General features: G+C 38.2%; 1 protein-coding gene across 1 annotated transcript in view; it reads right to left on the reverse strand.

Annotated features, from left to right (window-relative positions):
- The window catches only part of DEPDC1B (DEP domain containing 1B), a 75,735-nt gene that overhangs the window by 33,342 nt on the left and 28,159 nt on the right, over positions 1 to 14,234 (reverse strand). The window contains exons 3-6 of the mRNA XM_004422853.3: positions 7,419 to 7,554; positions 3,379 to 3,506; positions 2,340 to 2,470; positions 182 to 229 (exon numbers count right to left, since the gene is read on the reverse strand). Of these exons, the coding sequence (XP_004422910.2) occupies positions 182 to 229; positions 2,340 to 2,470; positions 3,379 to 3,506; positions 7,419 to 7,554 (443 nt within the window). The remainder of the gene's footprint in view (positions 1 to 181; positions 230 to 2,339; positions 2,471 to 3,378; positions 3,507 to 7,418; positions 7,555 to 14,234) is intronic.

Raw genomic sequence — 14,234 nt, forward strand, 5'->3', positions numbered from 1 at the left:
TATAACTCAGCCCTTTCACTAAGTCACAAATTTATCACTAAAAGCACAGTAGCCTCAAAACAATTAACTGCCAGTCTCACAGGTGTCAAATCAATGTTCAGGCCATTGGGCAAAAATATTTTCTAATTCAGGGCACTAATTTCTGTTAACCTCATAAGACTGGCAGATAATTAGTACTTACAATTTGCCAAACACGTCATAGCTGACATTACCCAATGAGGAAGCTCTTCTGCAGGAAAATGAAAATAAAAAGAAGATATGTTATTCAATTGCATGTAACTCAAGGAATTACATACATACTTGGTATCATAAGAATATATTACTTGTCCAAGTGATATGAAACATCTGCTAATCAGAAATCACCTATTTATGTAGCAGAACTTTTGAAAGACAGAAATTTTGGGGCCGGCGACATGGCTTAGCGGTTAAGTGCGCGTGCTCCACTGCTGGCGGCCCGGGTTCGGATCCCGGGCGCGCACCGACGCACCGCTTCTCCGGCCATGCTGAGGCTGCGTCCCACGTACAGCAACTAGAAGGATGTGCATCTATGACATACAACTCTCCACTGGGGCTTTGGGGAAAATAAATAAATAAATAAATAAAATTATTTAAAAAAATAAATAAATAAAAGACAGAAATTTTTCCTTAGCAGCAGTGTTACAACATGTGCTTGTATAAATCGTGCCTGCAAATTTCTGCAAGGAAAAGATGCACTTTTTAAAGCTTTAGTGAAAAGAAGAAATATGATAGTTTGTTTCAAAGAAACAAAGGAACAAACAAATCAATTACTCTAAGAATTAGAGAAGGAAGAGAAAAAACAGAAAAAGCAAAAATATAAGTCATCAAACTCATTTGTGAAACCAGTTCACCAAACACCTAAGAAAAAAAGTAAATTCTGTATATCCAACGTCCAATGTAAGTATCATCTTACATGTTTCAATTTTCAAAATGTTTTAGGGCCAGAAAGTTCCACTAACATATTAATACAGGCCCTTAGTATTAGGACAGCCTTAAAATAATAATGGTTAACATTGCCACAAAAAATCCCAGCTGAGCCATTTGGCACAGAGCCTCTTCCCTCCTGGCCCTGCCCCAGACACCTGCTGAGACGGGTCAGCACTTGCTTCCACTTCATCTTCCCCACTGTCTGCAAAACTGCGAAGACGCTAGCTGAACTGTGTTAGATCTAATGAACCTGAGCCTTGTGAGGTGCTCTCTTCTTTCTGAAAAACTTACTTAATAAAACGAAAGATGACTGGTCATCTAACTGGTAGCTAAAAGTATTAATCTTTATTGTATTCAGAGAACATAGAAGAATTTTAGATGTATTTCAAAGGCAACACTCCCCTCATTCTATGTAACTTAATTTTACATGTTGATATTATAACCTGACAACTAATGAGTGTTTCCTGATGTCCTCCATTCCTGATACAGGGGCTAAAAACAGGGAAGCGTTTCAAGTTCCAAAGACACATTCTGCTCCTGTCAGGAAACGGCCTGGAAAAACCTCTTCCCTTCTCACAACCGCTCAGGCTCCTTCTGGAACAGCTCCGTCGGCTGCCCAGGAGCCTCCAGCCCTAAATTTAACAATAATTTATAAAAACCTTAAAGTATATACCATCTTCCCATATCCAAGGTCATTCTAGTTCTAGCCAATTCCCAGGATCAAGGGTCTGAAGTAGAGGAAGAACCAAAGAGCCCTTCCAGTTCTGGTCCATCCCTTATCCAGGGGAAGAAGTCTTAAAATCAGGTTGGGGATTCCGCCCACTACAGGTACCATGACCTTATTTTTCCAAATCAAAAACCAGGATAGGTAACTACTAACTGTATTTTTTTCCAGAATTGTAAACTGGCTTGGAGGAAAAGATATAAAAAATTAAAGCGTCATCAACGTTTAAAGAGCTACCTTCATTAAAAAGAAAAAAATGACATAAACCAAGGCTATCCCAGAAAATCTGACACAGAGATACCATCACGAAAAGTCAACGAGAACCCTAAAATCAATCAGACCCCAGGACCCACTTGAAAACTGACTCAGCTCTCAGTTAGGTCTTAAACTTACTCACTTTTCAGGGATCTTCCAGGGGTGATATGGAACCACTTAACACTCAGCGTGGCTGACACTGAACGAGCCTCTGAATGGATTTTACCGAGGCTTTCACTCCTGGATATTCATCTTTCTATGACATTTCCTTAATCCAAACAATTAGTTTAAAGGTATTAGGAAGTGAGAGAGGGCTACATGTAAAAGGGGGTGAATTTATTTATGGGTTAGGGAAGGGTCAAATAGTAGCTGATGGACCTATCCAGCCAATGCAAAATGGTTTTTATGCACTTACTTGACTTGTCATCAAGGATAACGAAGCCCTGCTTGCTCACACTGTATACATTGTGGATGATGAACTTGGAGTTGACTAACTTAATGTCTAAAATTTCTTCTAGGGAATCCAAGCCAAGGATTTTCTGTAAACTAAAAAGATAAATAAAAATTAAGTTAATTAATTACTTTTAAAAAATCATTGGGCCAGCCCAGTGGCACAGCGGTTAAGTGCGCACACTCCACTTCAGCAGCCCGGTGTTCACAGGTTCGGATTCCAGGCGCACACCCACGCACCACTTGTCAAGCCATGCTGTGGTGGCTCCCATATAAAGTAGAGGAATATAGGCACAGATGTTAGCCTGGGGCCAATCTTCCTCAGCAAAAAAGAGGAGGATTGGCATCAGATGTTAGCTTAGGGCTGATCTTCCTCACCAAAAACAAAAATCATTATTTATCCAAAAACCTGGCACTGTAAAAAAATCAATCTTTAAAATGTGTTGTTTTCATACATTTCACCCAATCTTTGTGGAGCAAAAAGGCTAAAAATTCAGTATGATAAAACAAATTTAAAAGACATCCTTTTGCCATTAACATATTGCTTCACTAATTTAAAACATAACACTTGAATGCCAAGAAAATGATTTTATAAGTAAAGATATTATAAAAACAAAAGCTCACTTATCCAATGATGAGGAACTGCTACTAGTACATCTTCGTGAGAAAAAAAAAAACTGGCTATAACATCATTAAATTTAATTATCTATAGTGCATCAAATATCTAGGAGACCAAATTTTCCATTACGTGTTTCATTAAGCTTAAGATTTCAGTATTACTAGAAAGTTTAAGAGCTTTTAAACTTTTACGCTTAACTATTATATAAATGACAATAGGAAAATTCCCAGAATTCAGCTAAATTATGTTTGCTAAGCAGCATAGCTGCAAATGACACAAAGTTCAGATTTTTATACATTTCAGAAAATTAAATATGCAGAGTAGTGAAAAAGCAAAACAGAAAAAAAAAACACTAAAAGTTCTCATTAACATCAAATGCACATACTACGCTAATGTCATGGACTTCCATATCTCTTCGACGTGGGCCTCTGTCAGCTGTCTGCGGTAGACGAGACGGCACGCGGGAACCTCCCCAATAGCAATGCTGTGACGCTTGTACCACATCTCAGAATTCTAATCGGGGGAGGGAAGAGAGAATAAATACTTCAATAGACAGTGGTATGATTTTATGAGAAATTCTTTTGATTTGGTTATTTTTAATTAGATTTAAAATAACTAAAAATGTAAACTAACTTCCTTTGCATGGGCTGTACAGAAGTAAAGTCTAACTCTTAAAGATTAGGTCATAGTATAAATGAATATTCATGAATTACAAAAGAGCTATGGCAATAAGCATGACATTAACCAGCTATTTTTTCCTGTGGGAATTCCAACTTATCAGTGAATTTGCAGTGAAATAAAATTTTACTAATTCAAAATTAAGTTGAGGAATACCTATCCATTCACACACTGTCCAAATTGAGTGATTGTTTAAAATAAAGTTGAAGTCTATTACTTTCAGGAACTCTCTATTTTTTATAAGCAAAGATACACACAATGTTGGGTAGCAGCTGACAGATCTCAGGCATCTGCAGAAGGCGGGAGAAATAAGAGCTCCACAGACAGCTGCAGACGGCACGCAGAAAAACTGAAGCTCGGAGAGGTTACATAATCTGTTCCAAGTCACGCAACTTTACCACTTCAGCATTCTTAGTATCTCCTTTCTAAAATTTAGGCTACTAGACGTTAAGTCTTTTTTTTTTTTTTTTAAAGATTTTATTTATTTATTTTTTTCCCTCCCAAAGCCCCAGTAGATAGTTGTATGTCATAGCTGCACATCCTTCTAGTTGCTGTATGTGGGATGCGGCCTCAGCATGGCCGGAGAAGCAGCGCGCCGGTGCGCGCCCGGGATCCGAACCCGGGCAGCCAGCAGCGGAGCGCGCGCACCCAACCGCCAAGCCACGGGGCCGGCCCCGTTAAGTCTTAAAACTTCCTTTTGGTAATCACAGAGAGGAACTTTGATCTTTTAAAGGCAAGCAATATAAGAAATCATTTACAAAGAGTTTCCATAATAGTGTTTTGCAAAAGTATCATTATAGAAAAATCTAATTAATTTGGAAAACAGATGCTGGAAAGTTATTGTTTGATTTGGTTTTTGGTTTTATTTTTGGAGAATTACTGAATTACAAAAGAAATTCAAAGGCCACATGGATTTGTGAACTTTTTTTAAGTATATAAATCAGGTATTCATTTTTGAAGGGCAGGTATAGATGTTGTTCATTTTGCTTAGCAAATCCACTTCCAAAAGTTATCTTAAATACTCATGGATATATTCAACTATTTATCTGTAAAGATATTGCTTACTGCATTGTTCATATACTGAAAAATTGGAAACACGTACACATCTAACAGTAAAGGACTGGAAAAATAAAATATATTACTTTTGTATTAGATATGATCCAGATATTAAAAATGATATTGAATGTTTAATAACATGAAAAAATGGGCATAACACACTGTTCTAAGTGAAGAACATAGGCCATAAAACAGCTCAGCATGATCTCATTTTGATATTAAAAACATGCAGGGAAAAAAGGATACACAACAAAAATGTTAATATTAATTCCTCTGTATGATATTACAGGTAATTTTGTTTCTTTTGTCTCTGCCTATGAACAAGTCTACTAAATACAATAATAACAGCAAGAGCAGTTAACAGTTAACTGAGTACCTGTGTGCCAGGCACCATTCTAAACACTTTACAGGTATGAACTCACTGGATTCTCACAACAACCCTACACCAGAGGGGTATTATCATCCCAGCTCCACCGAAAAGAAAACTGAGACACAAACACAGTGAATGAAGCAGAGAAACAAGCTCAAATAGCACGTAAATGGAGAAGCCAAGGTCAAACCCAGCAGCCTGGCTCCGGCGCCCACCCTCCTACTGCCCACATCATACTGCCCCTCAGCAAACACAACAAATTTTTATTTCATTTCATATATTATATTATATTATATTATATTATATTATATTATATTTATTATATTTATTATATTATAAATATAATGGCTAGGCAAGAGAGAAGACAGGACAAAACAAAAGCAACAAGCGAAGTGGAGGCAGAGATAGAAAGAGGGAAAGTAAGAGAGAAGAAATGAATGATGAGCTCAAGTTCTTTAAGAAGGATGAATTGTTTCTTTATTGTCTATTAACCTCATCATTCTAAAACCTGCATCAAGGCCCCACCGGGGACACAGATCCTGCTCTGCCATCCTTCCTTTGGACAATCCTCAAAAGCAGCAGCCCAAGCTTCAGTGGAATTATAACAAGCAGTGAGCTCAAACCTGTACTACTTCATTTAAGGGGGACAGGTGAGAACAAGCAAGACAAACGGTATCAAAAGAAATAAAGATACAGATGACCAGAAAAATGATACACTCTAGGGGGAATGGTTGATGAATCAGGACATTGGTATACCACTTCAAGGCTCCTGAAAAATGTGAAACTGAAAAGAGAAGATAGAAGTCATTGTCATTGGCCCATTCAAGCATGCTAATGAGCAGCTGGTCTTCCCAGAGGTGACACTAGGAAAATCACAACATCACAGAACTAAGTAGAACAGAAAAAGGAAGTTATTATATTGACAATAGAAATACACATTCATTTAATATGGGATTTTATCTCTTTTTTTTGTATGAACAACATTGGATAACCTTAAAATGAAAAAAATGCCTGCTGAATAACTACTCTATTGATAAAGTCATATGAGGTGTTTAAATATGAATGTTCAAAAAAAAGTCCCTGATCTCATAAACTTCTATTTTAATTTTCTCTAGGACAGGAACTATCGACTAGACATTAATTAAGTACTTCTCATTTGTAATGAATTAAATAGTCTTCAAATACCCTTTGTGCTCACTCTTTCACAGCAGTTCCACCTTGTCTTCTAATAATCTATTTTTGTATTATATGCTTCACTAGACGATGAGCCCTTTTATAGCAAAAACTGTATCACTTATTACTGCATCTGTGGAGCCCGGCACAATGCGTAACAGACGGCAGACACTCAACAAATTAATGACTTCCAAATATGACCTCTCCTCTAAGTCCCAGGGCCATTATCTCCATGCGCCTGTTAGACATTTCCATTTCATACAACCCACCTTTACCATCAAACATATTTAAAACCAAATTCATCACTGTCCCTGACAAATCTGCAAGCCCTTACAGAGTCCTCATGTCTGTCACTGGTGTCACTCTTTCTTGAATTATCTTTAATAAAGCCTAAGCTGCTTAACTAGTCTCTCCAAACTGAGATATAATACAACCTATTTTTTTAATTGTTTTTTCTTTTAATTACATTGCCTAAAAATGTTTACATCATATCTTTGCAAACAAAAGTATAAAGTGGACATCTAGTCCTATAAGACTAGATTAACTTAAAACATTGGTGTCAGTACAAATCTTAAAAACTGTCTAAAAGTTTTTCTCTGTATTTTATTTCCTAGCATTATCTCAATCTTGGTAATCTTCTACTGGGGATATTTTAAGGAAAGAGTACGCCCAGAAAAAGGTAGTTTATTCTACAAAGAGCTTAGGTTTTCCAAGACTAGCAGAATCTACCTTTGTTCCTACATTGTCAGGGGTCATGCCACAAGACTCCATGCCCCAATCTTCTCACTCTCAACTGGTAAAAACTATAACAAAGTTCAGGAGGAAGAGACAAAGAGGGAAAAGAGTAAATTATCAAACTGAAAGGAAAAGGAGATTATAAGGGAGTTTTAACAGAAACTTGCTCAGTCGGAACATGTGAAAACAGCTACCATATATTCAGTCAAAACATCAACAAGCAAGTATGAAAAAATGCAAAAGCCAATCTTTCTTTGTTTCTGGTCTCTCAGCTCTTGACAGGTAAGACTAGTATTTTCAGACCACTGTTCATAAGGAACCGACAGAAAGAAGTAGACTAAGCCTGGTGCTTCACAGACTACTTCTGATTTCTCCCTGCCGCCAGCCCTCCGTCTTTCAGTAACGGCACTTACCATCACAACCGGCCTCACTGGGATGTTCTCTTGTGAAGTGCCTGGTGGCAGGTCATTCCATTCTGGAAATTTAATAACATCCTTTTGGTACAGGGGCTTCTTTGGATATGGTTTCAGGGGTGAGGAAGGAGGAAACCTAGAAACCAAGAAGAAAATCTCTGTTATTGCAGTCAGTGGGAGACACAAATATTTTAACAATAGTCTCCACCTCTGGAGGGGACTATTACTCAGTTAATAAATGAGTTCATACTTAATCAAATCATTACACATGACTAATTGTACACAACAATATATGATCTTTTAAAAATATTCATTTATTATGCTCATCAAATAATATTTATGAAGAAAAACAAGAATCAGGGGCCAGCCCCGTGGCGTAGTGGTTAAGTGTGCATGCTCTGCTGCTGGAAGCCTGGGTTCAGATCCCAGGCGCACACCAAAGCACTGCTTGTCAGGCCACACTGTGGCAGTATCCCACGTAAAGTGAAGGAAGATGGGCACGGATGTTAGCCCAGGGCCAGTCTTCCTCAGCAAAAAAAAAAGAGGAGGATTGGCACGGATGTTAGCTCAAAGCTGATGTTCCTCACAAAAAAAAAGAAAAACAAGAATCAAAACACGTGACATATTTTTAAATAAATAAATAAAACTTGTTCTCTTTTTTGGTGTGTGTGAGGAAGATCAGCGCTGAGCTAACATTCATGCCAATCCTCCCCTTTTTTTACTGAGGAAGATTGGCCCTGGGCTAACATCCATGCTCATCTTCCTCCACTTTATATGGGATGCCGCCACAGAACGGCCTGACAAGCAGTGCATCGGCGCGTGCCCAGGATCCGCACCCGGGCCGCCAGCAGCAGAGCGCGTGCACTTAACTGCTATGCCAGGGGACCAGCCCCAAAACTTGTTCTCTTATCATCTGATTTTCATGATTAAAGACGTTCTTAATGGAATGCTAGGGTAAGCCATTTCCACCACCCAGCTCAAAATCATTACTGCCTCATAACTCCAGCTGAAATTTATAGATGGTAAGTATGCAAATAGAAATTATTGACAGATAAATCCTCAGTAATACTTGCTAAGAAAGAGTATATTAGCACAAAAATCATTTGGCCTAATATTCATTTTTATAACTATTTCTAATAAAGATTAATCCTCCTTTCCTAGAATATCCAACACTTCGCACTGAGATTGAAGCCTCGGTCTAGAAATCCATCTCAGAGGAGGAAGAAAGCTGTCCAATGTCCTTATTCTGCATTTTGATACTCCTCCTCTGCTCCTATCCCTCCTAGGTACCAAGAGCATCATTCCTTGGACTAACACATAGAAGCCTAAATACAATCTAACCCTTGTTAAACTGGTCTAGACCATACCTGATAAAGAACAACAGAAAAGTAATTAAATATATATTTTTCTCAGATGATCATTTCCTGTTAGCTTGTTAGAAAAGAATACATTGCATTGCATTAAAAAAGCAATGCAAGAACTCTAGTTCTTAATGTTGACAAAGAAGTCAGTAGTTGACTTTTTATTTTGATTTTTTATTTATTTAAGCCAAAAAAAGGCTTAAAATCTTGTCCATGATATCCATAGAAAAAATAATCCAAATAAACTATAAAGATCTTATTCCTAAGGCAAATGCAGAAATAAAGAATTTTAAAATGTCTACAGTCTACAGGAAAAGTTTGTACCTAGGTGAATCAGGAGAATCACAAATAATAAGCACACTATGGAGAAACGTTTCAAAATCAGTCACAATAGACTTGAAAAAGGATGACTAACAGAGAGAAGTTGAGTTTCATCTTCTCTGAAAACAACATCCAATAACTGCACTTTATTTGAAAAGTCAGTTTTGAGTCAGAAAGAAAAAAATGAGGTCTGGAAATCATTAAATCAAGTTAAAGATAAATAAACTGAAAGATTGCTTTAATTTTTGGTAATCAAGTTACCAAGGCAGGTTATTTCCAAATGATTCCAAAATATAAATTAAATGAATTACTAAAGCCAGTGAAAGTTATCCTAGTTTGTAGGTAAAGGCTGGCTTACAGTAGTCCAATCCTATTTGTTGGAAGCCAACAATCACAACAAAAGTCCTATTTCCAGTCAAAGTATAGCATGTATGAACACACACACATACACTCACATACACACACACTCTCACATTTACATACACATGCAATATTGCATATAACTCCAGGAAATTCACAGACCACCCACCTCTCGGTCCTTTAAAAAATAAACACAATCCCTATCCCCACCCCACTGTAATACCCACGGCTTACGCCCTCTTCCTCCCCATTCCCTCAACTACGTGTGAACCTAAGTTCCAGCCTTGAGTCTCTCACAAAGTGTCTGTGTGTCCTCTGGAAAGTAACAGTGTTTTTAAATCATAGTTTATTCATTTGTCAAATGAAGGAATTAAAGTGGATGATCTATAAATTTCCTCCTAGGTTCAAAACATATTTCTTGTATTCCCACACCCAGAAACAAGCAATATCTTCCAAAGACCGAAGCAGAATTTCTTATGTAGAGAACTGTGATTGAAGAGACACCAGAGAGTTGGTTTTTCCCTCCACCCTGAGAAGATGAGGTCTTTTCCCTAACTTCCACTATTGGGAGCTGGTATCTTCACAGCAGTCTGGCAACCTGGCCTGAGATGAAATGGAGAAGAGCTCCCTCTAGTGGACTTTTATTTTGTGCATTGAAAGTTTTCAATTTAATTCTAACATTTTAATCATGTCAACCCGGCTTGAAATCCTGTTAAAGATGATCTAATCCAAATGTCACATTTTTCACTTAGGGAAATTAAGGCCCAAAAGAGGAAAGCAAAGTATTAAAAGCCTCACTAACTGACCAAGAGAGCAAATCTCGCACAAAAGATTTGCAAGGCCTTTAATAAGAAAATTATAAAATATTATTGAAAGACATTAAAGAACTAAATTGATAGATATATCATGTTGGTGAATAAGAAGATTCAATATCATAAAGTGTCAATTTTCCTCATAGAGCTATATAGTTACAATGAAATTCCAATCAAAATATAAAGAGTTCTTCATGAAACATGATAAACTGATTCTAAAATTTATATGGAAATGCAAGGGGCCAAAAATAAGACATTCTCAAAGAAGAAAAACAAAGTGAGGTGACTTGCCCTACCAGCTATCAAGGCTAATTAAGATAGTACAGTAGGGCAATACTGATGGCATAAACCATGGTTTCTCAACCTCAGCATTATTGACTTTTGGGCTGGATAATTCTGTTGTGGGGGCTGTCTTGCGCATTGTTGGATATTTACCAGCATCCCTGGCTTCTATCCACCAGATGCTAGTAGTACCCCTTCCCAAGTGTGACAACCAAAAATGTCTCCAAATATTGTCCCCTACAAAATGGTCCCCAGTTGAAACCATGGGCCTAGACAGACAATTCAAAACAAACACACACACATATTTAGAAATCTGATTTATGACAGAACAGACATTACAGATCTGTATGGACTGCTCAATAAAGAGTTCTGGTCCAACTGGTTATCCATTTGGGAAAAATGAAATTGCATCCCTGTGGCGGACTATACTTGCAAAGATGTTATACAACAGTACCTCCCACCCACATGCTCTTCTGCAATGTGAGCTTGCCACTACCCTGTCAAGAGAGAGAGTGTATTTCTCTACTCTTCTGAGTTCTGGGTGAGCCCCCTCTAATTGCTTTAATAAATAGAAGACAGCAGAAACGAAAGTGTGCCGGTTCTGGTAACTAGCCCTTAACTGGTCTGGAACTCTCTTCCTGCTTCTTAGAACTCTCACTGTTGTATCATTCATTCCTGCAAAGCTCCCTCTTGGAACCCAGCCATCATGTAAGAAGTGAGACTACCCTGAGACCAGCATGCTGTGAGACACATAAGTGACAGGAAGATGCCGGAGAAGATGAGACACCGCATGGAAAGAAACTGAGGTCAAGGAGCACTAAAGCTCCAGACTTGTGAATGAAGAAGTCATCTGGAGGTGGATCCTCCAGCCTCAGCAGCCCCAGCTGATGTCCAGCTAAGCTCTTCCAAATTCCCGCTCCACAAAATTATGTAAAAATTACAATGACTGTTTTAAGTCACTAAGTTTGGGCATAGTTTTGTTGCACAAGAACAGATAACCTGAACAGAAATTTGTGCATTTGCATCAGGACCAGGCATTGAGTGGAGGCCTGAAGGGCCTCAGGAAGACTTGTTAGTGGAGGCTGCAGAAACAGTGAGTTGTTATTGGAAGTTGGAGAAAAGACCCATGTTACATAGTGGCATAAAGTTCAGTTAAAACCATCCCCTGCAGTAACATGAAAAATACAAAAAGTGGATCTGGTGAAGGAGTTTTCCAGGATGAGTGTTGAAGGTGCCACCTGGTTTATCGTAGCCTCAATAACAAGGTATGGATAGAGAGAGAAACACTCAAGAAGGAAGTGTTCAGTTTTTAAGCAGAATTTAGGGAAAATATAAAGGAGCCATGACTTGATGACACAAAAACAAAACTATTTCTCATTCCCAACCTCTCCCACTAAAAGGTTCTCAAAGTAAAAATGGCCTTATAGCAAATATCAAATTCAAGAGTTTTCTAGTAAAACACGGTCTCAGGGCAGTCACAAGCGTGTGGTTATGAGACCTTGCTATAACCTCAGAAAGATTTAAGGCAGTACCTTATAGACCATCTCATATAAACTAATAGTTTAAGAATCTTAAAGGTGTTATACCATAGCAGACTTATAAACAGCCCAACATAGAGAAGAGCCTGTCTCAAAGAGATTCGTGAGTGTGACTTTTGTCTAATGGAGTAAACCACAATATGATTCACAGAAAAGCCACAGCATTTTTAAGACAATAGTACTACAAGAATCACCATCCACTTGGACTAAAAAAGGAAACAGTTCAAAATGAAGAGTCAAGAATCTCAAGCTTCTATAAGCAGGAAGTATCTGAGAAAGCTATTCCATTGCAAACATGTGCCATTTCTTATGGAAAAGGAAGAACGACTCAGAATGCAGAGCCGAGTCCAAGGAGTAAAGCCAGGAACCACACAGAATCACTCCCAGGAAGCAGAACTGGATCTAATCAAAAATGGCAGACATACGTTCAATTGCATTTTAGAAGTGCTATGGGCAAGTAATTGCCATATGTGATGCCATAATGGGATAAATTTAGGGAGTCATGATGAAGGGGATGAATGTAGTTTGCAAACGAATGTTGCTGTGGCCAGACTGTATCTTCCAGGGATGACCATAACAATATCTCCCATCCTGTATGCTCTTCCACAATGTGACGCTGACATTCCCCATCAACAGGAGGAGATTATTTCTCTACCTCTTTGAATGTGAATGGGCCCTGTGATTGCCTTGACAAATAGAATACGACAGAAGTGACACTTGGCCAATTCTAGGCATAGACTTTAGCTGCCTGGCAGTTTCCTCTTCTTGACTATTGGAAATACTCACTTTCAGGATGCACACTCTTGAGACATAACCTCTTGGAAGCCAGCCACTATGTAAGGATAGTGACCACCCTAAGACCATCATGCCACAAGAAGCACAACCCATGTGGAGACGCTCTGGAGGATGACAGCATGTAGAAAGAGAGAGGAAAGAAGCACAAAGGCACCAGTTTGTGAGCAGAGAAAGAAGCCATCCTGGAAGTGAATTTTCTAGCCCAACTGATGCTTTGTGGGTAAGGGGCAAATTGCCAGATGAGCTCTTTCTAAAATCCTGACACAAAAACCATGAGCAAAATAGAATAGTTGCTTTAAGCCACTAAAGTTTGGCTGTTTCTTAGCAATAGAAAACCAGAACAATCCCAAATTCACAGCATGAATAAAACCATGAATAAAAACCATGGGCAAAACTATAAAACTTAGGGCACAATATAAGAAAATATCTCTCCGACCTTGGGTAATGAAGGGACTCTTTCAAACATGATGTAAAAACCACACAGCATAAAGAAAAAGATTGATACATTCACTTGCATTAAAATTAAAAACCTTTCTGTTCATCAAGACACCATAAAGTGAAAAAAATGGAAGATTTTTGCAATCCATACAATTGACAAAGGATTAACATCCATAATTTTTTTTTTTGAGGGGGTGGTTAGGAGGATTCACTCTGAGCTAACATCTGTTGCCAAGCTTTCTCTTTTTTTTTTTCTTTTGGCTTTAGGAAGACCAGCCGTGAACTAACATCTGTGCCAATCTTCCTCTATTTTGTATGTGGGTTGCTACCACAGCACGGCTTGATGAGTGGTGGAGGTCTGTGCCCGAGATCCAAACCCGCAAACCCAAGCCACCCAAGCGGAGCGCACTGGACTTAACCACTAGGCCACAGGGATAACCCCCATAGTATATTTTTTTAAACTCCTAAGAATTTATTAGGGAAAAAAACCCATGGAAAAGGTCAAAGACATGAACCAGGCATTTCCAGATGCAGAATCAGGAATGATGAATAAACATATAAAAAGATACTTAATCTCATCAGTAATCAAGGAAATTCAAAATCACATCACAATGAGATAGCATTTCACATGTACCAGATCGGCAAAAATTTAAGTCAGTCAATATCAAATATTTTCTGCTGCTGGAATAAAAATTAGCATATCCACTATGGAAAACAGCTTGGCATTACCTAGTACAGTGAAACATGCACATATCCTCTAAACTAATTTCACTCCTAGGTAACTCTGAGATCCTAAAGAAACTCTTCCACATGTGCAAAAGGAGACATGTCCACAAATATTCATGGCAGCATTGTTTATAATAGCAAAAAACTGGAAGCAACTGAAATCTCCACTGACAGAAGAATAGT

This window comes from Ceratotherium simum, chromosome 18, assembly GCF_057802395.1.
Source record: "Ceratotherium simum simum isolate JZ-2026a chromosome 18, ASM5780239v1, whole genome shotgun sequence".
Classification (NCBI taxonomy): Eukaryota; Metazoa; Chordata; class Mammalia; order Perissodactyla; family Rhinocerotidae; genus Ceratotherium; species Ceratotherium simum.